This window comes from Lepisosteus platostomus, chromosome 16 (assembly GCF_059453375.1).
Source record: "Lepisosteus platostomus isolate fLepPlt1 chromosome 16, fLepPlt1.hap1, whole genome shotgun sequence".
Taxonomy (NCBI): Eukaryota; Metazoa; Chordata; class Actinopteri; order Semionotiformes; family Lepisosteidae; genus Lepisosteus; species Lepisosteus platostomus.
Genome location: NC_142626.1, coordinates 22,452,191 through 22,478,379, shown reverse-complemented (window position 1 = coordinate 22,478,379; position 26,189 = coordinate 22,452,191). Strand labels below are relative to the sequence as shown.

Sequence of the window (26,189 nt, the reverse complement as noted above, 5' to 3'; positions counted from 1 at the left end):
GAAGAATGTACAGGAATTACTGTCAACATACAAGTAACATACAGATACTGTACATGTAGCTGATTTATTTGAACTCCTAATCAAATGTTTTTTTTGGCATTTGAAAATAAATGATTTATGAGAACGTTGTTGAAAAATACCAACAAATATATACGTATATATTAATAATAAAGATACTAATTATTAATTATAATCCGCAATATGGTACAGCTACAGTATAAACCACAATGATACTACAAAACTTTACACATTACTCCAAACAACAACCTGAACTTCAGTCATATCAGCCCAAATAGAATACTGCCTTAACTATGCTCAAAGTAGTCAAATGAGCAGTTTAAGAAAATAAGGATGCACCTCGCTGCATCTCTAAAAATCATTTTACAATATTTGCTTCTTTAATCACTCCAGAATGTACAAATTCTGTCTTTAGACAATGTAAGCACTCTGTGTGTTATCTGAATAACTATAAAAGAGACAGTCCATCCCAGAGCCACAGCAGCTCACTGGACCAGTTCTCATCCTGCTTTCTATAGCATCAAGCGGACTAGAAACTACATGACTCCTCTACAGGGCTTACCCTCTACACTACACCACCCTATACTGTATGCGGTGAGATAAAGTTCCCACTCTAGTCTAACAGCTGCTTATGCTCAAGCTCCCCCTGGTATCCAGACTGATAAAAGGTCAGAAGGTTCTCCTCCTGGACTGGAAGCCAGTCTGCCACAGGGTCACCCTCAGCAATGCTGCACCCATTTGTACAGCTGGGAGGACTGGAGCAGTACAGGTGAAGTATCCTGTTCACATATAGCAGCAGGACAGTGCAGTAATGGGACAGTGATCACACAACCCTCTGTTTGCAAGACCAGAGACTTTGCTGCACACTGACTGTGCGAGATATAGAGGCATACTGAAGCAGAATAGTAAGACTTCAATAATAACCAAAGTTTCTCCTGGTAGAAGTGTTTTTGGGAGAAAAAGAAAGATAAAGAGAAATCAGATTTTAAGCTTTACAATATATATTTTTCAAATATCAGTATTTTAACACAAAGCATCTATAAGAATCACAATGGGCTGCTATATCTGAAAACCTCAAACTGAAAGAGCGAGTAAGTAGCAAAAGAGCAGTCACTATCCTGGTCCACATAACCTCCCCTGTGTTAGATTCTGTCTTCACCTCTCTTCCTCAATCAGGCCTGTGTTCCCCCCATCGCCATGCTGGGCTCTGGGGGGGGTCTGCGTGCCATGGTGGCTCTTATGGGGACTTTAACTGAGCTGGGGGCTCAGAACCTGCTGGACACCATCATGTACCTGTGTGGAGTATCAGGATCCACCTGGTGAGTCTGAGACACTGGGCTGCGAGATCAGATGTGAGCCTGTGAATTCAGCTCAGATTTAGTGTAATGTAACCCAGGATATTCATAAGGTAATCCAGAATGTTGAAAGAGAACTATAGAATTAGCTGCAGAGAGTGGATACCTTGGTGAAATGTTTTCAGTTTCTTTCCTAATCTGTGTGCTTGTGTGTCTAACTCTGCAGGTGTATGTCCTCTCTGTACCGTGACCCACAGTGGTCCTCTCACATGGAGGAGGCAGAGACAAAGATGGTGGAAACACTCAGCATGGACAATTTCAGCTTTTTAAAAATGAGGCAAAAACTCCACGAAGCAACAGAGGATGAGAAGTTTTCCTTAACAGATGTATGGGCTGCAGGTTTTGTTTACAAAGTGGTGAAAGAGGTCAGTATTGCTTCTTGTGTGTATCGGTCTCTATGTGAGTCCAGCTCTCATTCTTTTCTCATTCCTCAGTGTCTCTTTGTATCTGGCTGGTTGTGTTTGTGAACTGGCTTTACAGAAGTCCTTAGGTAATACAGCTTGTTGTAGGAATCTATTGCCTATCTCTACATGATCAATACTTCTTTTTCCTAAAATAATTTACAAATTTGTCTGTGAAGGGAAGAGATTGATTAAGTAATCAATTGCATGTGTTCAGAGATAAAATGAACTAAATAAAATATCATTAATGATAAAATAACAATGAAAACATGATGATTCTATAAAACACTGCAGCAAAGTAAGACATTTGGACAATGAGGGAAAGGGTGTTTAAGAGAGTGCAGTAAACCAGAATAGTCACTAGATGTCAGCATGAGACAGTTCTGTGTAGATCAGATTCTGGAGAGTTAATCATTCAAGAGAGATTTGGCTTGCAGGGAAGCAGGATTGAAAAATCGCAGTTTTGTGTCAATTGTTTACACCTTAAACAGATGACCTACCTGTAATCTAGCAAAACGGGATCTCTAGCTGAATTTGAAGTGTGAGAATCCCAGCTACCCTACAGATATCAGAAATCGTAGACACACAGTAGACACTGATTGCAAAATACACAACTGGAAATACTGGTAAAAATGTATATTCCCGTTAATGCAGAAAAATACAAAACTAATTTTCTGTTAGAGACAGTTATTGTTCAGGAAACTGCTACAATTGCTATTATTGTATTAACAAACACAGCTCATACATTTTCAAGCTGTAACATCCATTAATTGGATGGATGCTAAATTCGAGTTGCATTTCTTGCACTTAATTAACAAGTTATGATTCTCTTCAACCTCACTGTCATCGCTGTTCACCTCCTTGAATGTGTGCCCAAGCCAGACCAACACCTGCAGCATTGTGCTTTGAGAACTTCATCTGGTTTACAGTAAATACAGTGTTGTCGTGCCAAACAAAATGACAGGAATTCAGATGTCTATGTAGCAGAAGTCTTCTTTGTTACATATACATACGGGAGCCCAGCTCTTGCAAGCCAGACTCAAAGAAAAACAGTACAAAGGTGATCTTTTATACAGTGTAATCAAAACAAGTTAAAAAGCACTCCTACTACTTAAAGTATGGCTATGTATGGTCTTATTGTGTGAAACTTCTATGCAAAATTCTGTAATGCGGGATATTCAGTACACCTCCCATGTGATTGATGACAAGCTGCCTTTATGCTAGAGTTCCTTGTGTTAGCTAGGAGATTGAGTACAAGGCACAGTGACTCAGTCATGTCCCTGGGAATACAGCCAGGGTCAGGTACCGTCTTCTGTTCTGAGCGAGTAGACACAGATAGGAAGCAGCTGCACTAAGCTATAGCAACAGGAAAAACACATTATAAAACAAAACTTGGACAGGACAACCCTTTATGCCTTCAGTACTGTATATTCATGAGGACAGAATGAGACCAATATATAATAAGACACACAAATACTGTAAAATGACATTTACTTTGATGTTGTTTTAAGAACAAAGCTTTCTATAAACACATTGTTTTGTTAATAACTATCTTCAGTGCTCTTTAAGTTTTCCAAAGTTTAAAAAAAAAAACAGAAAGAAAAAAAAGAATGCGATGTGCATATACAGTATAACCATTACATAACATATAGTTAGATGCTGGGATGCTTGCAACTTCTTCTGTATTTTAGGATCACACATGCCTTGTGTAGTTTGAGAAAAATACTACTCAAACTGTGAACTGTGAGATGTTTTGAGAATTATTAATATTGTGCCAAAACCAACCCAAGCAGCCATCATTTTGAAGTACTTGTCACTTTCAAGAACCAAAACACAATACAGTAACAGGCAATTGTTTTATTATTATTATTATTATTATTATTATTATTATTATTATTAAGAGTGACAAACCTGATATAATGGCATGGTGGTAAAATGGTTACCACTGCTGTTTTGCAGTGCTGGGGTGCTGGGTAAAATTCTGGACCTGGGGTGCTATCTGCAAGAGGAAGGGAATGTTACTCTGACTTGTCTGAAGCGATGAGTATGGTGATGAGGAAGTAGTGTTACTTGGAGCTCCTGAGAGGAGCAAAAAGGAGAAAGGCCTGTTGTGTTTTTCTGTCAGTCTCCTTTCACTGTACAGCGGTCTCCATCTCTAGGGGTTTCAAAACACATTGTATCCAAATCCCAGTCAGGTCATGTGGCAACTTGTTGCAATGTTGATTCTAGTTCTCCAGGACAGACAGCACCCTTACAGGCGGTTAAATCCAGATTTTTATCACCCATTGTCAGCAACATGTGGAATGTGTTTCTGGGTCTATAGGATGTAAGCCTTTTGAGACTCTTGTTTTGATAGTGTAGCTGGTGTTTGTGTTTTATTAGAGAGGTGTGAGAGCCAGCTGATAAACCACGTCACCCAGCTCACACTGAGCATATTGGTCTCCACCTTCATTGGCATATGTGTGTTTATGTCTCCATACCACCATTAAAATCTAATTTCTCAGAAAGCGTACGCTGCATATTTGTAGTGTTAGTCCTCCGTAGCTCCTTCAGGCTTTTATCATAACTGATCTTCAGATCTGGGACATGTCTTGTGGCTCATCTATGGACTTTAATGTTTATTCGCACATGCTCGTCTCTTCCCAGATGGATGACCGCAAACTTTCAAAGGAAGAAGATGTGGACATGACCAATCCCTACCCCATCTACGCAGCTGTGGACAAGTCACAAATGAAAAAGGAAAAACACAACAAAGGCACATATTTGTTCTAGAGGCCATAATTCTGTAATACTGTATATTTTATACAATTATGATATTTTATTAGGATTAATCTAAGTTGCAAAGTAAATGCAACAATAGCAGTAGTGAGACATAACATCAATAGTAAATTGTTTTCCATAACATTTTGTGCTAATACAGCAGGGCACTGAAGAAACCTGAGTAAACTATCTTATTAAAGACACAGCTGCAGTGACTCAGCTAGGATCTGATCTCCCAGTCTCCCTGAGAGAATTCCAGAGCACTAAACACTGCTCTACGCTTCCCTGGTAGTGCTTATAGAAGTGTTAGTAGCCAGTGCTTCAGAAGCAGCAGCAGTGAAGTAAGCTGTTTTGTGTTTGGGAAAGAAGATTGAGAGTTTTGAATTCACCATAAAACAGCCAACAGATTTCTTAGATCAGAGGAAGTGGCATAACTTTACTTTAGTGAGAAGATTGCAGTGGACTGGTGATGTCTATCTTTAGAACTATTCTAGTTTCGTCTGCCCCACTGCAACAAAGCAGGGCGTTTTGCAGCTGCAGCGGCGGGCGGCCACATCTCCGCTCTGCCTGGAACACTGAAGAGACAGGATATTGCAGAGCACCTGGCTGTAGTGAGAAGTCACACGGTACCAGGTGCTCTGAGCCATTACAACCTTTTCTGTCTCTCCTTGGAAATGACCTTTACAACAGTTCACTTCTGAGTTATCTTCCAGCTTCCCAGGTGGAGCCCTTCCTGTTCTTAGTTTCCAGTTCTCCTGGGCTCTGCTTGGGAGCTCTGCTCACACCTATGATGTCCAGGGCTCCTCCTGGCTGCTGACTGTGGACCAGAGGTCTTGACCCAGCTTTGTACTGGACCTCAGCAAGTGACCCTTGGCCCAGCCTGACAGCATGGTCAGCCCAGCAATCAGCATTGTGGATGACCTCCCTGACTGGGAGTATCCTGCCCAGCCCAAGGGTTGGACCCCTCAGATCTAAACTGTGCCCTGGAACAAAAAACAGTTCCAGGATCTGGTGGCCTTCCTGCACCTGCTTTCCCTATACTCCTGTCCTACATCCAATTTCATCCCCTTTCCTGGGCAGTCCCAATGGACTATTCGATATCCGAGCGATCCCTGCTCCTGGAGCCTAGTTGTTAGGAATCCAGACAATGTAGAGTCTCCGATGAGTCGGGTGGTCCCTGCTCCTGGAGCATGGTCGCTAGCAACAGATCCACATCAGGCTGTCACTGCTCTGCGTGAGCCTGTCTACCACTCAAGGTGCAGTGACCGGCCACTCCCCCTGAACTGTTATGCCCTTAATCTTGGGTCCATTACACCTCCACATCATCCCCCGTTTCCTGGGGAGGGGGGCTGCGTGGTCATAACAATTCTAAGGAGTTTCTCGAATTCTGTTTCTCTGTCTTCCTTTCCTTCCTGTCTTTTCCCTTTGCAGGGATTTGGTTTGAAATAACCCGTCATGAAGCAGGGTACCCTGAGTATGGAGCCTTTGTAGACACCAGTGTCCTTGGGAGTCAGTTCAGTGGAGGAAACAAGATAAAACACAAAGATGAGATGGACATTCTATACTTGCAAGGTCTCTGTCTCTTCCTTCTTGAAACACTGTGTCCTCTCAAACAGCTCATCTGTGAGATTTAGAGACAGAAATCTTACTGTCGGGCAGCTGATTCTGAGAGAGGTTTAGACAGAGCAGTGTCATGCCAAACAGATGTAAACTGTGTTTCACTTTACGGCTCTAGAGAGAATCTCCAGCTTTGAGTTCCATGTTATTTAAATATCATGGTTTAGAGGTCATTTTCCGTCTGTCAGGAAGGTGCTTCTGGTGGGTTTGTAGATTATACTGGAGCAGTGGCTCTTTGGCTAAGGATCTGCACTTGTGGCTGGATGGTTGCCGGTTTGTATCCCGCAGCTGGCAGCAGAGTACTATGCTGTTGGGCCCCTGAGCAAGGCCCTTAACCCCAACTGCTCCAGGGATGCTGTATAAATGGCTGAACCTACATTCTAAGCCCAAGCTTCTCTCCCTGTGTGTCTCATGGAGAGCAAGTTGGGGAGTGTGAAAAGACAAATTCCTAATACAAGAAATTGTATATAGCCAATAAAGTGATCTTATCTTATATTATTTACGTGACCTATTTTCAGAATGTTTTTTGTATAGGATGCCAGGCATAATGACATCTATGTGATGAACATTTAATAATAATAATATCAGGGTTTATTGTTTATTTATTAACCCTTTACAATTTCTTGCATTAGGAATTGTCTTTTCACATACCCCAGCTTGCTCTCCATGAGACACAGAGAGGGAGAGAGCCTGGGGTCAGAGCACAGGGTCTGCCATTGTACAATGCCCCTGGAGTAGTTGGGGTTAAGGGCCTTGCTCAGGAGTCCAACAGAGTAGGATTCCTCTGCTGGCTGTGGGATTTGAACTGGCAACCTTTCAGCCACAGGCACAGATCCTTAGCCACAGAGCCACCGCTCCACCCCGAAATTTATAGTCATTGTCTATATTTTTATATTATAGACTATATTTTTTATATTTTACACACAATACAAATTTATAAGTTAAAGAGTTTTTATACATTTGAAATCTGTTCTGGACATTTTCATTTGCTGCATCAAATTGAAATCCAGGGATTTATTGATTGATGGTTAAATACATTTCCTCATTATGTATGTACAGTAAAGTGGCCTGCTGTTTTAAGAAGATTAGAATATAGAGGTGTTTAGTGCTTTATAAATACTTAGTAATGTATCAGTAAATATAAGTGACACATTTCTCATGGGAAAAACCTATGAAATGATATAGCTAATAAAACTGAAAAGTGTGCAAAAGAATGCGAACAAATCCAAGTATTTCTTTAGGAAGGACTTTACAGGTGTAATTGAGTGACAACTTCAAAACAAGTCACTGCTGACCGTCACGGATTGCTAGCATTCATGTGGGGTGAGGAAGTCAAAGTTAGTTCAAATCCAAATCTTTGTCATTCAGTTCATACTGTTCTCTGTTTTTTTCAGGATTGTGTGGCAGTGCAATAGGCGATATGGAGCAGAACATAAAATTTGTTAAAGGTATTTTTATTTTTGTGCATTTTATTAAGCAAAAATCCATGGTTTGTTTAATGACCATCCAATTTGTAATTAACGTGTGTTAGTCAGGCTGACACACTTCTAAATCCCTGGTAGCAGCACAGCAGAAAGAGGGACAGTGGGCTTTCTTCTAAGCCCCACTATGAGGACATACATGTATTACACACCCCAGTGTCCAATCCACTCCACAGCGATGCACAGGGTATGACAGGAGCAGTGGTGCTGCTCTCAATTAAGAGCACAAGAACAGCTACAGTGGAGGCAACTGGCCCCTCCAGCCTGTTTGGCAGTTAGTAGCTACAGTATAGTATTTAATCCAGGAAACTCATCCAGCTTTTTCTTGAAAAAACAGGGTATCAGCTTCAACACCATGGCTGATACCTCACTCTATACGTCCTGAATAGTAGTGTTGTGGAGGCCTGTACCCCAGATTCCCTAAGGAAATAGCTGGATAAGAACGCTGGATCATTTAGAACAGAACACTGCAAACTTTCAGACACAAGGCAAATTCTAGTACCCTGATACATCACCCTGCAACCCACTGAAGCTAAGCAGGTGTGAGCCTGGTTAGTACCTGGATAGGAGACCTCCTGGGAAAACCTAAGGTTGCTGCTGGAAGAGGTGTTAGTGGGGCCAGCAGGGGGCGCTCTCCCTACTGCCTATGTGGGTCCTAATGCCCCAGTATAGTGATGGGGACACTGTACTGTATACAAATATGTGCCGTCCTTTGGACGAGACGTAAAACTGAGGTCCTGACTCTCTGTGGTCATTAAAAATCCCAGGGCATTTCTTGAAAAGAGTAGGGGTGTTACCCTGGCTTCCTGGCCAAATTTCCAATTGGCCCTTACCAATCACAATCTCCTAATAATCCCCATCTATCAATTGGCTTCATTACTCTGTTCTCCTCTCCACTAATAGCTAATGTGTGGTGAGTGTTCTGGCTCACTATGGCTGCTGTTACATCACCCAGGTGGGGCTGCACATTGGTGGTGGAGGGGGAGTCCCCATGATCTGTAAAGTGCTATATAAGTGTAAGCAATTATTATTATTATAAAATAGAGCAAGCTGAGGCTAACCTGGTAAATTCACTTATTCCTTCCAGTATCGCATCTGATTTGATTTTCCAGTAAAGCTCAAGGAATTCCTGGTCATATGTGGAAGACGACACAGACTTGATGGAAACTGGAACATCTGAAACACTGGATCAGACCTTGAAGTCTAATCAGAAGCTCTTTTTGTTCCAGATACAATATTCAGCTTCTTATCCTTCCATTCTGAAACCAGGGTGATGGCACGTACAAGATGCGCAGAGATTCCTGCAGGTGAGATGCTCTTATTTTCTGTTGCTTTTCCACAATTAGTGGCCTGATTGCTTTTACAGTGGTACTGTAGCCTTTACATATTGCAGCAGGTGTTGGAGTTACAGTAGGTATTCAGTGATGTGGAGGGAAATGAGGATGACCGTGCTCCAGGTAAAGGGGGCTTAGTGTAGGTGTTGTTGTTTAGGGGAAGGTCTTCAGATAATCCTGAGCAATCCTTCACCGAGCCTCTCTCATTCAAGACCAGACTCCTTAGCAGTGGCTCCCACTCTTGTCTGTCCAGCAGGGTCAATACTAGCCAATAAAGACAGAATCTAGACTGGTACAAGGTTTGACCTAATATCCTTCAGAAATGTAAATCCACCCAGTGCCAGGCCCAAACAATCCTAAGTTAAAAGTATATTCTTCTGGATTCTGATTGATCTGCCTGTCCCTGAATCCTGAGATCTACATGTTGGCCCACTGGTTCCTATTCCTGGTCTCCAGCACTGAAGTCTTCACACCTGGATCAGCTACTGATCAATTCTGCTGGTTTGAAGACTGGAGTTTCTAGGTTACCTAGAATCCTAAGGGCCCTGTAATGATATTAATGCAACTCCATAGGGAATTAATGTATTTGCTGCTTCTTATAACCAAATTTTTAAACATAAGTAATGAACTGACAGATTTAATTTAAATTGTGATAATTTGCAATTGCTTGCACATTTCATAATTTCATTATTTGCTTTGGAATTGTCAGGCCTATGTGTAGGTAGGCAGAACACTGACATTTCTTTTTAACTAGTCACTTTTTAGCTCTCCAGGAAAGTACACAAAATGTGACCTTTTCTTTTTCCATTCTAAAATTGTACCTTTTTGTCCTGGACGGTGGGTCTCATTCACAGGTAAACGGTGTAAATGTAAAAGGTGCAGTACCCTGCTTTGCCTGCTAGACCTCCATGAGAACCTCTACTGTGGCAAAGACTGCAAACCCATTCTCAACTCTATGAAGATCATTTTTAAAGGTACAATAAGTACATGTGAAATACTGCAACTTCAGAATATAAGGAGGATTACAAATCGAAGGGAGTCTTTTCCTCCATCTGACTCTTACAGTATTCTTGGCTCTTACCTCTTGTTTCGTCTTGATTTCTCTGCCTCCCAGATGAAAAGGTGGTATACGAGTTGATCTCGCAGTTGTACGATACATGGGACACTGATGGAAAGGATGTCCAGCAGATGAAGATTTCAGCTCTTTCAGATATTATCTTTCAACTTTTCCAAGGTACAGTAATTGGATCTCACTGGAAATACAGATTCCAGTTTCTGTAACACTGTCAGAGTTCTGAATCACAAAGTGTTTTTTAGAAGGTACAGTGCTGAGTAAATGCATGTAAATCCCTTAACCCTCTATGGGAGTAATTATTTGAACGTGTTTTTTTTCTTTTAAATTGCACTTTTGCTTCTGTCATTTCTAAATGACAAAGTCCCATAGAGGGTATTTTCATGTATTTTACATATTTGAAAGCGTTAAGTGTTATTAGAGCTCTGAATCTAAGTAACAGATAAAGTTAACCTGATTAAACAAATGATGCAAAATAAGATTTTCTTTCAACCTTTATTTATTCTCAAACTACAGTATGTAACATTTAATACCCAATAAAGGATGTGAACCTTTTGATTCAGTAACTGGTGGCACTCTCTTGAGCAGCAATTACTGTGACAATTTTTTTCCTGTAAATGTAGTTCAGTCTCTCACATCATAATTGTCCCATTCTTCCTTACTGAACTTCTTTAATTCTGTTACATTTGAGGGTTGCCTTGCATGGACAGATAATTTCAGATTCTGCCACAACATGGAATTTCTTCTTCTGCAGAACCTAATATTTCTCTTTGAGGCCAAAAACTTATATCTTTGACTCATTTGTCCAGAGAACATGGTTTCAGATGCCTTGGGTATATAATCTTTGACGAACATGGATAACAGTGTTCTTTTTGGAGAGCAAGTGGTTTTCTCCAGCTGTAAATGGCCTGCAGTTTCTTTGTTCTAACTCTGGGGTTCTTTGTGACTTCCTTGTTGATTTTCTGGTTTGTTCTTGGAGAGATTTGAAAGGATGGGTAGGGTGAAGATGGTCTTAAGAGAAGATCACTAAATTGGCCATATACAATTTCTTGTATCAGAAATTTGTCACTTTACATACCCCAACTTGCTCTCCATGAGACACACAGACAGGGAGAGAAGCTTCGGGTCAGAGTGCAGGGTCAGTCATTTATACGGTGCCCCTGAAGCAGTTAAGGGCTTTACTCAGGGTTCCAACGGAGTAGGCCAAGGGGATATGAATCGGAAACCTTCCAGCCACTGGCACAGATTGTTAGCCACAGAGCCACCGCACCGCCTGTGGTCTTTCTCCATTTATAGAGTATCTGCATGACATTGGATGAGTGGAGACGCAAATCCTTTGAAATGGTTTTATAACTCTTTTCCAGGCCAATGAGCATCAACAACTCTTTTTGTGAGGTCCTCAGAGATTTGCTTAGATTGGTGTATGGTGAAGACCAAACTCACAACTTTTCTGAATTTTACTTAAGTTGGAATCTTCGAGACTCAGTCCCCAAGATCTAATTATATAGGTATATAGGCACCTGATTCTATAATTCTCTTAATTCAGCTACTGAAAATAGGAGTTCACTTACTTTTTCACATCCCCTGTACTTTATGTATTCATTGTTTGCTCAATTCATACATTATTTTGTTTCAAAGGCACAGAACTAGTTAATATAATCCCTATTGGATATTTTAAGACTGTGAGGGATTTTAATTCAAGAATGCTATTATGGCAATTTTACATATTTATCTTTGGGGTTCACAAACTTTTTCTCAGCCCTGTAAATCATTGCAAAACACTTTCACACCTGTATTTCACATCTATATTCTGAGTTGGTGTTAGTGGAGATCACATGAAACTAGTCTGCCCACAGAGAAATCAGGTTGAGTTTTTGTTATTCATTATAAAATAGAATATGTCATGTACAGTACTTTACCACATTAAGCACAGAACTCCCCAAAATACAAAAATGTGCAAAAGAGATAAAAAAACATTCTCTTCCATTTCCTTATACATCAGATATATTTAGTTTTACCCCTCTTATGATTTACAGTAAGATAAAACTAAGAGAAGAGACATTAAGAGAAAGAAGTTCTTATTTCATTATTTTAATATTTCCTATTTCAGACAGCTGGATCACCTAGGAGAAACTGACCAGGGTTTAAATGCAACAGTGTCAAGCTCCACTGAGGTGTATAGAGGGGGCAGGCATAGCAATGAGCATAACACAAGTCTTATGACCTTTGAGAATCTCCATGGAGCTACCACAAGACACTTTAACACAGGAAGAATTGAATCTCAACAGCTAAAATACAATTATCTATACAGATAGATATTTTGCGCACAGCTTACATTCAGAAAATAAGTCATGAATAATCCTGACTGCATTTCTTTACATTAAACATGTTTGACCAGTCTTGAGTTTAATTTACAAACAGTATTTTGACATTTCATTTATTCCTTCTTCAGCGTGATCTAATCAATAGAATAGTGGTACAGATTCAGCAATTCAGTTTCACTTGTGTCCTCTGGTCACTGTTTATTCTGAAGAAATGTAATGAGTTGACTTTGCCCTTTAAAAATTCTGAATACTTGATCCAAGTTCCCTTTAAATTCTCGTGTGCTCAAGACTAAAGAGGTCCACATTCTTCAGCCTGCCAGTACAGGGCATTCCTTTAAGCTCTGGACTTGCATCTGGTTACTCGTCTCTGGACTGTTTCTATCACATAATGTGTTCGACTTTCCCTGTTTCAGGAAATCAATAATTCAGTCTCACATGGACACATATGCGGCAACATGTTTAGTCACTTTGTTAAAATTTCTTTGTTAAAACATCTTGCTGTTCTTTCTCGTCTTCAGACTGTGTTTGGAGTTTCTGACACTAAAAAGGTTCAAATCTTACCTCACTGATCGCTGTCACTTTGTCTCTCTTAAGGGGTACAGGTCTGAAATTGGTCTTGTTAAGTCTGGTGTTCCTCTGGGCCCCTTGATCTTCAGCATTTACATGTTTCCACTTGGTCAGCTTTTAAGATCACATGGCCTCAGCTTTCATTTTTAAGCTGAGGATACTCAAATATACATCCATACCAAACCTGACACTGATGTGGATGTCTCTATTCTATCTGATTGCATCTCTGACATACAAATTGACTCAAAACTCCCTTCATCTTAACTGTGACAAGACTGAAGTCATGCTTATTGGCACCTCCCATCAACTTCGTGAAGCCAGTCCTGTAACCGTATCTGCAGATGGTTCTGTACTTGAGCTTCAATCTAAATTGAAAAACCTTGGGGTTATATTCGATTCTGGCTTAACATTCGACGCACATGTATAGCATATTGTCAAAACATCTTTTTTTCACCTCAGAAATATCACTAGACTACGCCCTATGATAACACTAACTGTGGCTGAAAAGCTGATCAACACAGTTGTGTTCTCTCGAATTGACTACTGGAATGCCCTACTCGCTGGGGTATCTAAATCTACTTTGAACAAACTACAGTATGTCCAAAATTCAGCAGCCAGAATCCTGACCAGGTCTAGTGCAAGTAATCACATCCTATCCTGGAGTCCTTGCACTGGCTTCCGGTCAAATTCCATGTAGACTTTAAAATCCTCATGCTCACCTATAAGGCTCTGCATGGCTTGGTACCTGTCTTAGTACCTGTCTGAACTATTATCGCCCTACTCCCCACCTCGCAACCTTCACTCTTCTAACTCTGGTCTCCTTACTGTCCCCCAAGCCCATCTACATTGTATGGGTGACAGGGCCTTCTCCTGTTATGCTCCCAAGCTCTGTAACTCTCACCTCAAGTATTTTAGAGAGTCACCTTCTCTAAACTCCTTCAAATCCAGACTCAAAACCTTCTTCTTCAGAAAAGCCTTTACTTAACTGTTCCATTCTTCACCCCTCTGTTTTTCTTAGTACCACCATCCATGGTCTCCCCTGTATATTGTAATTGTGTTTTATCTTGTGTATTTTTTTATTTCTGTAAACCTTTAAAGGTGCTTTATGAAATAAAGTTTATTATTATTATTTCATGTTCATGTGTTTGCATATATATTATACAGGTAAATACAGTACATATACTATGTGTATATAGTTGGTTCCAAATTGCAATAGTTAAAATGCCATTATTTAGGACTTTTTTGTATTTTTGTTACCAATTATTGAGTGTCTTATATTTTTCAGGTTTTCATTTCAGCAGTGTACACTTTTTGCTGTACATTTTGCTGTTAAAAACAACTTTCAGGTTGCAGTCATATGTTTTTATGAAAAGTAGCACAGCAGAGAATTTTTTGTTTACAAAAAGTCAAATTCTGAAATTGCACCGATATTTCCCTTTGGTGTTTCCAGAGGTCTGTTGGAGAAAGTCCATTTTCAGAATCAAAATCAACATATTTTTTCTGCTTTTTTCAAGCAACTGCTGATACACATTTGGAGGGAATAACTCTACCATGTAAGTGATTCCACAGAGAGTTTATCATGTATACACTCCCAAATGGACTGGGGTATTTCGGTTTAACCTGACATCAGTACAGTTTGAGGTGCAGGACATTCTGGCTGAGAAAGAGGCTCTGATGATGTTTATTTGACAAAATGGCCATGTGTCTCAAAGAGTTTTCAAACAGATGTCTATCATGCAATTAGTAAACACAATTAAGACAGGTAAGGTGTTGTATGAGTTAATTTCAAGGTCAATTTTCAGCGAGGCAGACATATACTTTATTAGCTTAAATGCCAATTGTCCTTATAGGTTTAAGTGAATGCTGCATTTTACTCACAGAGAAAAGGCTGCAGGTTAGAGGTCCTTATTGGTTGCACCAATAATTGGGCTTTAAGGTCAAAATCAGACATTAAGAAGATTAAGAGACCAAGAGATTAAAAATTCCATTGGGAATAGTAATTGGTTACCACAACAATACTGTGTACTGGATTAAAGCACTCACATTTTGTTCTCTTCTTCCAGCTAATCCTGAATCTAGGGTGCTCCCATTCTTCAATTTCAATGCACATGCTAAACTATTAAAGGCCTCTTCTTCCTGGACCTGGGGATCCAGGTACAACTTCCTGTACAAGCACCCCAATACAGGTGAGAGTCCAGTACAGTGCAGCTGCACAGACGATGCAATACCTGTAAGAGTCCAATATAAAGTAGATGTTAACTTGTTGGCCTCCTAAGGCTCTGTACCTTTAATAGTGTTCGCTTAGTCCCCTCTGATCCAGTCATCATCATCCAGTGATTCAGGATTAGAGAAGCGGTGACAGCAGGACACAACTGGCCAGGGGCCCATGAAGTTGGATGGACTAGTTGGTTTAGGTTTCCATTGGGTTTCCATTTGTCTTTGGCTCAACAGCTACTCAAGACCTACAAGGCACCTCACAGAGAAACTCTTCTCCTCCCATCAGCTCAAACTATACTGTAAGGCACTGTGGAAAACTAGTTAAATTAGTGAATGGCCCCAAGGGATGGACATGTTAGAGGAGCTTGTCCATTGATCTTTTTTCAACTCATTGGAGAGGAGCTGATGGCTGAAACCCTGAACTGAATAAAAGTTATATATATTTAACACCCCATAATATGACACAGTATTATTATTATTATTGTGGAATATGAAAATGTCGTATGATGGTGAATTTATCCAGGACTGTAATTCAGTTACTATAAAATTGAGCAGGGAAATGTTGTACATCATAGGGTGGTATAGTCAGAGAACTCAACACAAATATAATAACAGACCAACCTGCAACATTATACCGAATAGTGTTAAACTGTTTTTCTTAATAAATTGTCTTGATACCAACCTTTTCTGTTTTTCAAAGTGTGAGACCCTTCACTATGTATGTTTTTGTTTGTCTGTGTGGTTTTGAATTGAATAACGTCTTGTGTCATTATAACAGATCATGTGATTCCTTCTTGCCATCTCCTGAAAACTTTCTTGTTTACACATTCCCCAGATAACAGCCTCCCCAGTGAATTGCTCAGTGAGGACACAATCTACCTCCTAGATGCTGGTCTGTCCATCAACAGCGCCTACCCTCTGGTCCTGAGAAGAGACAGGGGAGTGCAGCTCATTTTGTCCTTTGATTTCAGCGCTGGAGACCCATTCTTGGTAAAGTACATAAAACTACGGTGAAGTCTAGCCAGTGCATTGCATGATATTAGCATGAATTTAAATTGTGCACTATTACCTGCATATGCAAACATTTGGTTGGTGTTTTAGTAACTGCCTTCAAAGCAGATCACACAGCCATGGGTAAGGCTCAGACTGCTTTGTAGGAGGTCCTGTGGTCTACAGAGTTATTCCCTCAGTGAAGTGGGCCAGTGCTAGATCTGTATGTCACATTGCTTTTAACAGGGATTCACGCAGCCTGATTGTCTAATATTGGGTACTGGGATACTGAAGTACCTATTGCTAAGAAGTGTTGCCCACATGAGTGGCGAGGGCGGGCAAGGAGGAGATACGTGCCCAAGAGCAAGAGCTTCACAATTCCATGTAGGGGTAGAAGCCAACGTTCTCCAGAAGGGACTCTGAGTTGCTGAAAGGAGTGCAGGGAGGAGATTCAGGGACAAGACTGGGCTGGGTGCACCAGGAACCAGGCTGAACTGTGCAAGTGGTATCAGGACTGTGCTAAGAACATACTATCAAGGAGGTACTGAAGAGAGTGTGCCTGGGACTGGGCTAATCTGTGTGCACACTGATGATCGGAATCAGTGCAGAGTTCCACAGGCAGGTCAGGACAACGACAGATGGAGGGGCTGGCAGGCTGAGGCAGAGACGAAAAGGTAGTGTCCATGTGGTAAGCAGGTTGGTGGGTTGGTGGGTAAGGGGGCTAAAATGCAGGCAGAGAACAAGGCTAGAGTGCAGAAGAGCTGAAGGAATGAAGAATCACCAGGACCATAAGATGTCCTGTAATCCTGCGTGCAGGGCTGAAGATCTCAGCGATTGGGCCCACAGACAACAACAGCATCACACCGGGACTGTGGGTCTGACACAACACCAGGGGAACTGAAGTGTGTGTCAGGGGACAGAAGTGTAAATTGCGGGCAGCTGCCACACCAAACCCACAGAAAAATGTGGAGCCGCAGCCATCTTGAGACCCAACCACACTGCCACATTCAGCAGGCAGGATCAGATCAGGGGAGCACAACATCAGACAGTACAATCCTGGCAGGTCAGGAAGCAGACAATCAAAGGGGGAAATCCAGACAGGCAGGGGAGTAGTATAAAACGGGCTACATGAGGGATTCAGGGAGAAAAGGAACAGGAAGAAAGCAAGAAGAACTCTGCTGGGAACTATGGTGGTTTGTAAGTGACACAGTCCCGAATTTCTGAGCAGAAACTTAGCAGGACTTACATATCCAGACCACCAGATGCAATATGACTTCTAGGTGAAACAGCCCCTGAGGAAATAACACCCATCTTTTATGTTTTTGCCAGATACACATTTAAACATCAATCTCTGATAAACATGAGTATAATTTGTAAATATACTCTTTTATTCAAATCATGTTAATGCAGTACATATAGTACATACTGTACAGTACATTCCTTATGGTAACTTAACATTGAGTCTTTGCATTCATTTTATTTCATATGAGCATTTCCACTATTTGCCAGGATAATGAGTGAGAAATAGTTTTTTTTTTCCTTTTATTGGGATGTAATGAGACAAACAGATACTGCAGATTGATAGGTTGAGGACAATGAGGGTGGACTTAAATTTATTTCTGTTCTCTTCACCTTTCCACTCCCATCTCAGACTGTCACTGAGACAGCTGAGTACTGTGAGAAGAACAATATTCCCTTCCCACCCATCCCACCAGTGAGTAACAAGGAGAAGAACTGTCCCTCAAGCTGCTACATCTTCCAGGGTGAAAACACCCCCACTGTCATGCACTTCCCTCTCTTCAACAAGGACAACTGTGGAGGCAAGTGAACCACAGCCAGCAGGCATTTTAGATTCCAGCTACAGGATTCGTGTCACCTTTGGTTGGTGAAGAATGCAAGGCGCTGGCAAGGTGGCACTATGGGTTTACATATGGTTCATTGAGACTACTCAAGATGGGCACTGAGAGCTACCAAAGAAAAGTAGCTTGAGTCTGGAGTCCGACTGCACTCACTTAGACGTTTTGGGAATTACATGATGTAAGGAACTGGCAATGCTGTCCAAATTTCTGTGAAATGACTGAAGAACTCTTAGATACTGACACTCAGAGCCCTTTGCAAGATCATTGGATCAGGAGTCAATCTCAGCAGACTTTCAGCCAGTCTCTATTTCATCTCATTTTCTCATTTCATTTTCTAACTGAGGATCATGGTGGTGACAGGCTGAGTAGGACAGACCAGACTTCCCTTTCCCCAGCAACAGTCTCCAGGTCCTCCTGGTGCTCCCAGGACCTCTGAGAGATACAATCCCTCCTTGTATACAATCCCTCCTGAAGTCTGCCCTGATGTCTCTTCCCAATGATCCATGCTTGGTATGTCTCCAGCAGGAGGTACTCTGGGGACAGCATTCTCACTAGATACTACTCTGTACCCTGTAACAGAAAGTAAGCCCAACAGCCCTACAGAGAAACCTAATTTCTGCTGCTTATAGCCATGATGCCATTCTTGTGGTCACTTCCAATATACTATATTCCAAAAGATCATCCACAGATGAAGACATGGCCAGATTGAGTAGAAAACTGACAAGTTTATGCAAAAACTCAGCTTTCTTTTGCCACTGCATTATTGCAGCCACTAAACTCACGAGCCACTCACAATCTCCTCTTCCCTCACCTGTGAGCAGCAGAGGAGTCAACAACATATACTGTATAAACAACAGAGATACAAACCGCAGCTCCCCAAACTTCCAAACTTTCAATCCTGCTGTTTCACTAATCCTTACAGTCACCAGCCCTCCTGTCCATTCCTTCAGTAGATAGGTGTTATTAAAAAACAAGGACTCTTAGTCTAAGACTATCCTCCAAACCTGTTCACTTATCACAGAGTGCATCAACTGTAATATCAAATTTTGCAACAAAATAGTACACATACATACCCCTATTCCCAAGGCATGGTCATGCTTTTGTTTTGGAAATTAATATGCTACAAACACTTAACCCATTATATATAGACATTAATTCACCATTGATTGTCATGGGTTAAAGTATATAAAAGCAAACAGTGTCAAAGACTTGATACACTTAAGGTATGACTTTCACCTTCATGTAAATATTGAATGACAGCAAACAGGACAACACCATTCTAACATTCTATTGAGACTACCTTCCAAACTTGTCCATAGCCCTGAAGAGACAGGAAAACAGACCTGTCTTAACTAATGATCTGCTAAGCTTCTAAAGTCAGTGCAGACTGTCAAATTAGACTACAGAGCAATGATGTCTGTGTGTAACTTTTGGGTCAAGATAGAAGATCCTCAGTCTTCTAACCATCAACATTCTTCTCACAGGTGAGGAAAAGGTCAAAGAGATGAGGAAGACCTACACAACCAGCAATACATCCTACAGCAAACAGGAGCTCCAGGACCTCCTGAAAGCAGCAAAGGAGAATGTCAGGATCAACAGAGATAAGATCATCGCCAAGATGCAGAACGCTGTGGATACTGAAACCAAAGATTCAGTGATTCGCTTGAACCAGTAGTCTAGAAGAGGCTGGGGTGCTAGGGGATGTTCAACATGCTGTATGGTATCATAACATGTAAGTCACTGAATTATTATTTTTTAAAACATTTAATATTTTTTCCAGCAATAAAGACAAAACACATAAAACACTACAAAACACAGCAGATAGTGAAATATAATGAATCAATTGCTGAACTGAGAATATTCTAAAGATTTATAAAAGACAAGGAATCTGCATTTAACACAGATACCAGAAAATCTTTTTGCACACAAAAAATGATAAAAAAACAGAACTGGTTTCTGGACCATGTTGTAGAGAATGAGACACTCAAGCTGGTGCCACACAGAGATGGAATAACTAAGTGTAAGGAGATCCCAATGAAGAGATATGTGGATCCTGTGCAGACGTAGGAGTAGGTAATGTCGAGGCAGGCAAACAATCCAGAACGTCAGGCAAGATCGTAGTCAAAAGGAGAAAGGTGATTCGAAATCCGGGAAGTACAAATAGAGGCAAACAATCAGAATCGAAAGGCAAGGGCCAAGGTCAAGTGGCAAAAGGGGAGTCCAGTATCCAGAAGAATGCGAAGTACAGAATAAACGCTAGGTAGAGCTCTCAAACAGTAGACTCAATACCGAACAGCAAGAAGCGGGTTTGAATGGCTTAAATACTGCAGCCTGCCGCACGGTGGGGCATCTGGTGCTGAGTTAACACATGTGGTGGCACTTGCAATTATCGCCCCGCTCCTGGCACTGGTTAGCTCTCTTGGGGATGGTCTGGGCAGGTTGGCAGTTGTGACAGTACCTCCCCCCCTCACGGGCGGCTCCCGACGGACGAGACGTCCGCTGGGGAAAGTCACTGTGAAAGGCGTCGATGAGTGCAGGGTCCAGAATATCTCTCTCTGGGACCCATGATCTCTCTACTGGGCCATAACCTTCCAGTCCACAAGACACTGGAGGGTACCACGGTGCCATCTTGCGTCGAGGATCTTGTGGACCGTATACACCAGACGGAATAGTACACGGGGGTGGTTGGCAAGTCTGGGGAGGCACGAGGGGCAAGCGGTGGAACGGTTTCAAGAGAGAGACATGGAAGGAGAGGTGGATTTTGAGGGTGGCGGGAAGTGCGAGACGATAGGTGACCAGGGTGATCTGGGATAGGATCCAGAAGGGACCGATGTATCTAGGACCTAGCTTCTTGGAGAACAGGCGTGGAGGTAGGTTCTTAGTGTCTAATCAGACAAACTTTTCTCTCCGAAAACGAGGGGCTGGTCCTAGCCACTTTCCAGGTCCTCCATAGTTTTGAAATATATTGTCGTAGAGAAGGGATTGCCGTAACCAGAGGGGTGTCAGGAATGAGAGAAGGTTGATACCCCAAAGAACATAGGAAGGGAGAGAGGGAGGGAGTTGTGGGCATAATCTGCCCAGGGGAGCAGCGACAACCAGTCATCCTGTGAAGAGGAGGTGAAGGCTCTGAGAACGGAAAGGAGACTTTGGTTAGTTCTTTCTACCTGCCCATTGGCTTATTGGGTGATATCCAGATGAGGGTGGATCCAGAGGTTAGAGACACACGAATCCCCAGAGCTTGACAGAAGGCTTTCCAAAAGGCCGAGACAAATTGCGGGTGCCTGTCGGAGACCAAATCACTGGGCAAACCGTGTATACGAAAGACCTGCTGAACAAACAACACCTCCATTTCCTGGGCTGTGGGTAATGCTGGGAGAGGGACAAAATGGGCCGATTTGGAAAACCGATCGGGGACCACCATGATTACCGTATTGCCTTGACTGTTGGGGAGATCCGTGATGAAGTCCACAGCGATATGAGACCAAGGGCGGTAGGGGATCCAGAAGGGGGTGAAGAAGACCAGTTTTCCTGGCCAAAGGAGTCTTGGTTCTGGTGCAGATCGGACATGCCCGAATATAATCAGCGACATCAGTTCTCATGGTAGGCAGGTTGGCGGTCATGACACTAAATAAACAGCACAACTGGAACATCTGTGTTCAATGTACTGTTATCTCACTTTTATTATGTCTTCTTGTGTTAGACATCTCACCAGTCTGTAAAATGTATAATGTGTGTGGGGTATTTGGATATACATTTTATCTGCATCTTCATTGTTTTCTTGTTTTTACTGTAAATTGGCTATATTGTGAGTGTGAGTGAGTTTGTGTGTGTCCTGCAATGTCCAGAGTGTATATTTCCTAATACTGTATGTAAATAGGCTATGACAATCATGGGCGAAGGTATCTTCTATTTTTCGTTCTTCAGCACAAGCTAATTGACCTTACGTTTGTATGTACAGCATATTTAGAAACTGGCATTCAACTCTGAATGTTGAATGGAATCTGAAATTGTAATGGGTTTTGTCAAATGGGTTCTGGAATAGTTACAAAGTTTCAAAATATCCCCCTCCTGTTCACGTGGGTTTCCTTTAGGTGCTGCATTTTCTTCCCACAGTCCAAAGACATTCTGGTAGATAATTTGGTTTCTGGAAAAAAATGGCCCTTTTGTGAATCTGTGTGCCCTGCGATGGACAGGTGTCACATCCAAGGTGTTCCCTATCTTGTGCCGGTTGCTCTCCAGCAACCCTGTACTGAAAAAGGGGTTTGATGATGGATGGGTGGATTGAATTATCTCTATCTTAGAATTTTCCGAACAGGACTAAATAGATTACAAATAATAATCAGATGTGTTCCAAATATGACATGATTAAAATGTGCCTGAAACATTAAAAATGGTTGGGACTCAACAATTCACAAAAATAAATTTAAAAAAGCAAACTAATTGCCCAATTCAAGCATTGCTTACTGCAATAAAAGACTGACATTTTTTTACTTACAGCTTATTTGAATTTGTTCAATGATTTTATGAACTGGCAAAAGTCATCCCATTGTTTCAAGAGAGTGGGATTCATGTCAGGAAATTAGCTCTGTTAAGTTGGTCCCCCACAAACGGCACAATCAATGAAACCAACCTCATTCATTAATGTGCCAGTTTTTGCTGTTGAAAGTAGCATCTACAAGTATTTGTAGTATTTGTAGTAATCATGTATTTTCAATTACTTTGCTTTCTCAGCCTGTCCAGAGGGGTGGTGGTGGATATTTTGCATTTGAATACCAGGATTTTTCATGCATTTGTGTAAAGAGTAAAATTAAATATGTCTCCAATATTTTAATGTCATCACAAGAGTTAAAGATTTAGCCTTAAAAAAGGAACATTAGCATACAATTGCATTTCCTTAAAAAAGAGCTTTAACTAGCATGTCACAATACTAGCTGTGTCAATATTTTTTTTTTAAATGAAGAAGTAATCTAAGGAGTCCCTCATTGTATTATAGCAGGTAGTTAGTAGTAGTTAGTTATAGCAGGTACTTATTTAGTAAAGTTAATTGCATGTTCTGTTGAATTTGGTTACACTATTTTACATACACTGTAGCATGTCCTTGTAGTGTAGAGTCTGTTTTGTGTCATTTGCTTTTCCAGTGAAGCTAGAGAAGAAAATGATATGGCATAAGATCTTGCTCTTCCTCTGTGCCTCAATTGTATGAAAGTATGCCCTATTTCTGGCATAATTCACACTCGCTTGCTGTTATATGTGGATCTCATCACATTCATTAAAATCCACACTAACAGTATCTTTTTTTAAATAAATAGGCAATTCAAAGGACGTTTAAAATTTCAATCCCTCTTTGGAGCTATGTGTTTTTAAAGGTTAGTATGTGCAACTTCCTGCATTAAAAGACCATTGTTGTACTATCTATCTGATGCAAAATAAACGTTAAATATACTGTAGCACAAAAAGGCTAAGTGCAGCTTTTGTCCTTATGTGTTACATAAAAAAAAATTTTCAGGATTAGAAAAGTGGAAGTTACTGAGAGATAGAATGACTAAGCATTAGAAAACTGAAAATGCATGAAAGTTTTGTTTATTTGCTCAATATTCAAAAGATTTTGTACCCTCGTTACCTAGCACAAGGCAATTGTGAGTAATGCCATTATAATTATTCAGATTCTGAAAGTATTGGTATGTACCTATCGTTTGTTATGGACAGTGGGGAAGATCACCTAATCCTTAAGGAATTCTTCTGTGTGAGGAGCAGTGTAAGCCAGGTTTTGTAGTTGATCCAGTGATTTTCAAGAGTGCAAGTAGGTCTGTTACTGACAGGGTTCTGGTTGGCGAATTCAAAATGGAAGTATTAATTCCCAGCCTTCAGAATTTTTTATTGTTTTCATCAAGAGATCTTCGCAGAATGTTCAGTCTTTGTTAATACCTGTAACTAACTGGGTAATTAGGAGGATCTGCTACTGAAGGACAACATGTACAAACCTCTTGTTTCATATGGTAAAGTAGTTAATAGGCTGTGATTGGATCATCTCTGATGTTTCAAACCTTTCTTCCTGGTTTGTTCCTCAACCTACTGCCCATTCACCTACCCTGTTCTCTGCTGGCTGATCCTGCTTTGCTAGGTACAGATATCAAATCTGAGATATTGTGGCCCCTGATATAACAACAGTCAGTAAGACAAATTACTATTCTAGACCTAAACAACATTTAGTTTAACTTTGAAAGCGGTATAGTTTATAACCAGTTGATGTCTCACCAGGAGGCATTTACAGTCCTGCATATACTGTAGATCAGACAACCTGGCTTGTGCACTAACCTCTGCTATAGCATGAACTCAGCTCATTGACAGGTGAATCTGATTTCAGATGTCAAGATCTTTGTTGAAGCAAATGTGCATGTTCTTGTGCTTTTTGTATTGAAATTGAATCAATGTGCCTGATCATTTTAAACACCATATCAAAGTACATTGCAGGAGATTATTCCTCAAAAAGGAGGCTGTAGGAATTCAAGATAATACAGTATTTATTTTTGGAGTGACATCTAGTTAATGGATAGAACAGAATACAAATAAGGATGCTCAAATGCTGAAATTAAGGTGTAAATAGTGGGGTACCACAGGGATCTGGGTTAGGACCATTGGTCTCCTAATTTTTAGCATTAATTTAAATTCAATTATAGTTAAAAATAGTCCTGTTTGTGAATTTACCAAAATACAATGATCAGCAGAGAATGTGTAAACAGTAAAGGAAATTTCAAAAAAAGTTTGGTAGAATTCAAGTTTGGGAAAACATTTCACAGTTATCTTTCAGTATATCTATATAGCTATATTCATCTTTAAAAAACTGAACATTTACAGTGTTTACCAGAGTATTTAAAGAGAATATTTAAAGAGAATATCACAAGTACTTAAATTCCTGAGTATCAAACCTCTAACCAGAGAGGTCAGAGAAACTGGAAGCATACACAAACCATAGTAATATAATCAGTATACCAGATGTATTGTTTTCATTCCCTAGATTTATTAAGATAGGTATAACAGAAGTTGGGTTGAACAAAAAATGTATATAAGAACCAGAAAGCAAGTACTCTACAGCAATTCTGCTGCAGTAGTTTGCTGGTTATAACTGTTCCAAATGACTTTTGGGGGATTTTCTACAAAAGTTGCAGGAAATTAAAAGAAGGTTTTTTGTATCCCTATATCCAGAAAGACATTTATTCTACTTCAAATAGTAATATACTGTATAATGCAACATATGCTTTATTAAGATCTCAGTATTGTTTAATTACTACATCAATTTCGCTACTGTATGTGCACACCAGGAAAAAGATTATTAAATGGTTAACAGCAGTGGACTAAAGAGAATTGGTAAATGTGAGTGCCAATACAAACCACTCTTTGGCTTAAAGTGTGTTTATGAAGAAAAGTTGAGACTGGGTGATTTAAATCTATCATTCACATCAACTAATATAAACTAATATAAATAATAAACTAGCTAGTTTCTGTTGAATCTATCAGGATCAGTAATCAGAGTGTTTGCATTTTTCTCTTGGAGTAACTTCTATTCTCTGACTTCCACTTGAGGGGTTCAAGATTGCCAGAGACAAGTCATCAATTGTCACGATTGTCATCACTCCTCTAGGGGGCGCTCCTACCCTTTTGTATTTTAGTTTAGTTATTACATGCACCTGCCCCCTGTTTGTCTATTACTATTTAAGTGTGGCATTTCCGTAGCTCTCGGCTCAGCATCTGGAAGTGACCCGACGGCATAGGTTTCAGAACGGCATCCTGACTATCTGGGTCCGGGGCTTGGAGTGCCTGGTCTCGTTATCCTTTTAACCTCTGTGTTCCTGATTGGGTTCCCCCTTCCGGTGATTTTAATCGTCCTTGACTTGGATGGACATCCCGGTTCTGGATTATGGACTGCGCCCTGGCTTCCCTTTTTTGGACTGCGATGGACTTGTTTGCCTGCGCCACGCCCCCAGAGCACCGGATCACAGCCGTCACACCGTCATGCCCCCCTGTCTGTCATCCCATCCCGTTTCTGCCGTGTTTCCCCTGATGTCCAGTCCAGTCACTTCCGGATTATACTGTCTGCAACAACCTTTTCTTTCAACCTTTTATTACTTCCAAAGACTCTGGGAAGCTTTTGCCAGAGTAATTCTTTGTTATTAAATAAATAAAATATATATATTTT

General features: G+C 40.8%; 1 protein-coding gene across 3 annotated transcripts in view; it reads left to right on the top strand.

Annotated features, from left to right (window-relative positions):
• LOC148647055 (cytosolic phospholipase A2 gamma-like) overlaps positions 1 to 26,189 on the top strand; it is a 29,807-nt gene extending 3,618 nt beyond the window's left edge. The window contains exons 5-18 of one of the 3 annotated variants that reach the window (XR_015927560.1): positions 1,195 to 1,337; positions 1,540 to 1,738; positions 4,421 to 4,529; positions 5,966 to 6,106; positions 7,546 to 7,599; positions 8,862 to 8,939; positions 9,821 to 9,940; positions 10,081 to 10,200; positions 14,444 to 14,482; positions 14,993 to 15,115; positions 15,982 to 16,136; positions 17,788 to 17,956; positions 19,480 to 19,727; positions 25,727 to 26,189. Coding sequence is in view for 2 of the 3 variants with exons in the window: in XM_088608673.1 (XP_088464799.1) it covers positions 1,195 to 1,337; positions 1,540 to 1,738; positions 4,421 to 4,529; positions 5,966 to 6,106; positions 7,546 to 7,599; positions 8,862 to 8,939; positions 9,821 to 9,940; positions 10,081 to 10,200; positions 14,444 to 14,482; positions 14,993 to 15,115; positions 15,982 to 16,136; positions 17,788 to 17,956; positions 19,480 to 19,670 (1,641 nt within the window). In the remaining variant the exon portion in view is untranslated. Of the gene's footprint in view, positions 1 to 1,194; positions 1,338 to 1,539; positions 1,739 to 4,420; positions 4,530 to 5,965; positions 6,107 to 7,545; positions 7,600 to 8,861; positions 8,940 to 9,820; positions 9,941 to 10,080; positions 10,201 to 14,443; positions 14,483 to 14,992; positions 15,116 to 15,981; positions 16,137 to 17,787; positions 17,957 to 19,479 lie in introns of all 3 variants that reach the window. The other 2 variants (XM_088608673.1, XM_088608674.1) reach the window with 2 other exon arrangements.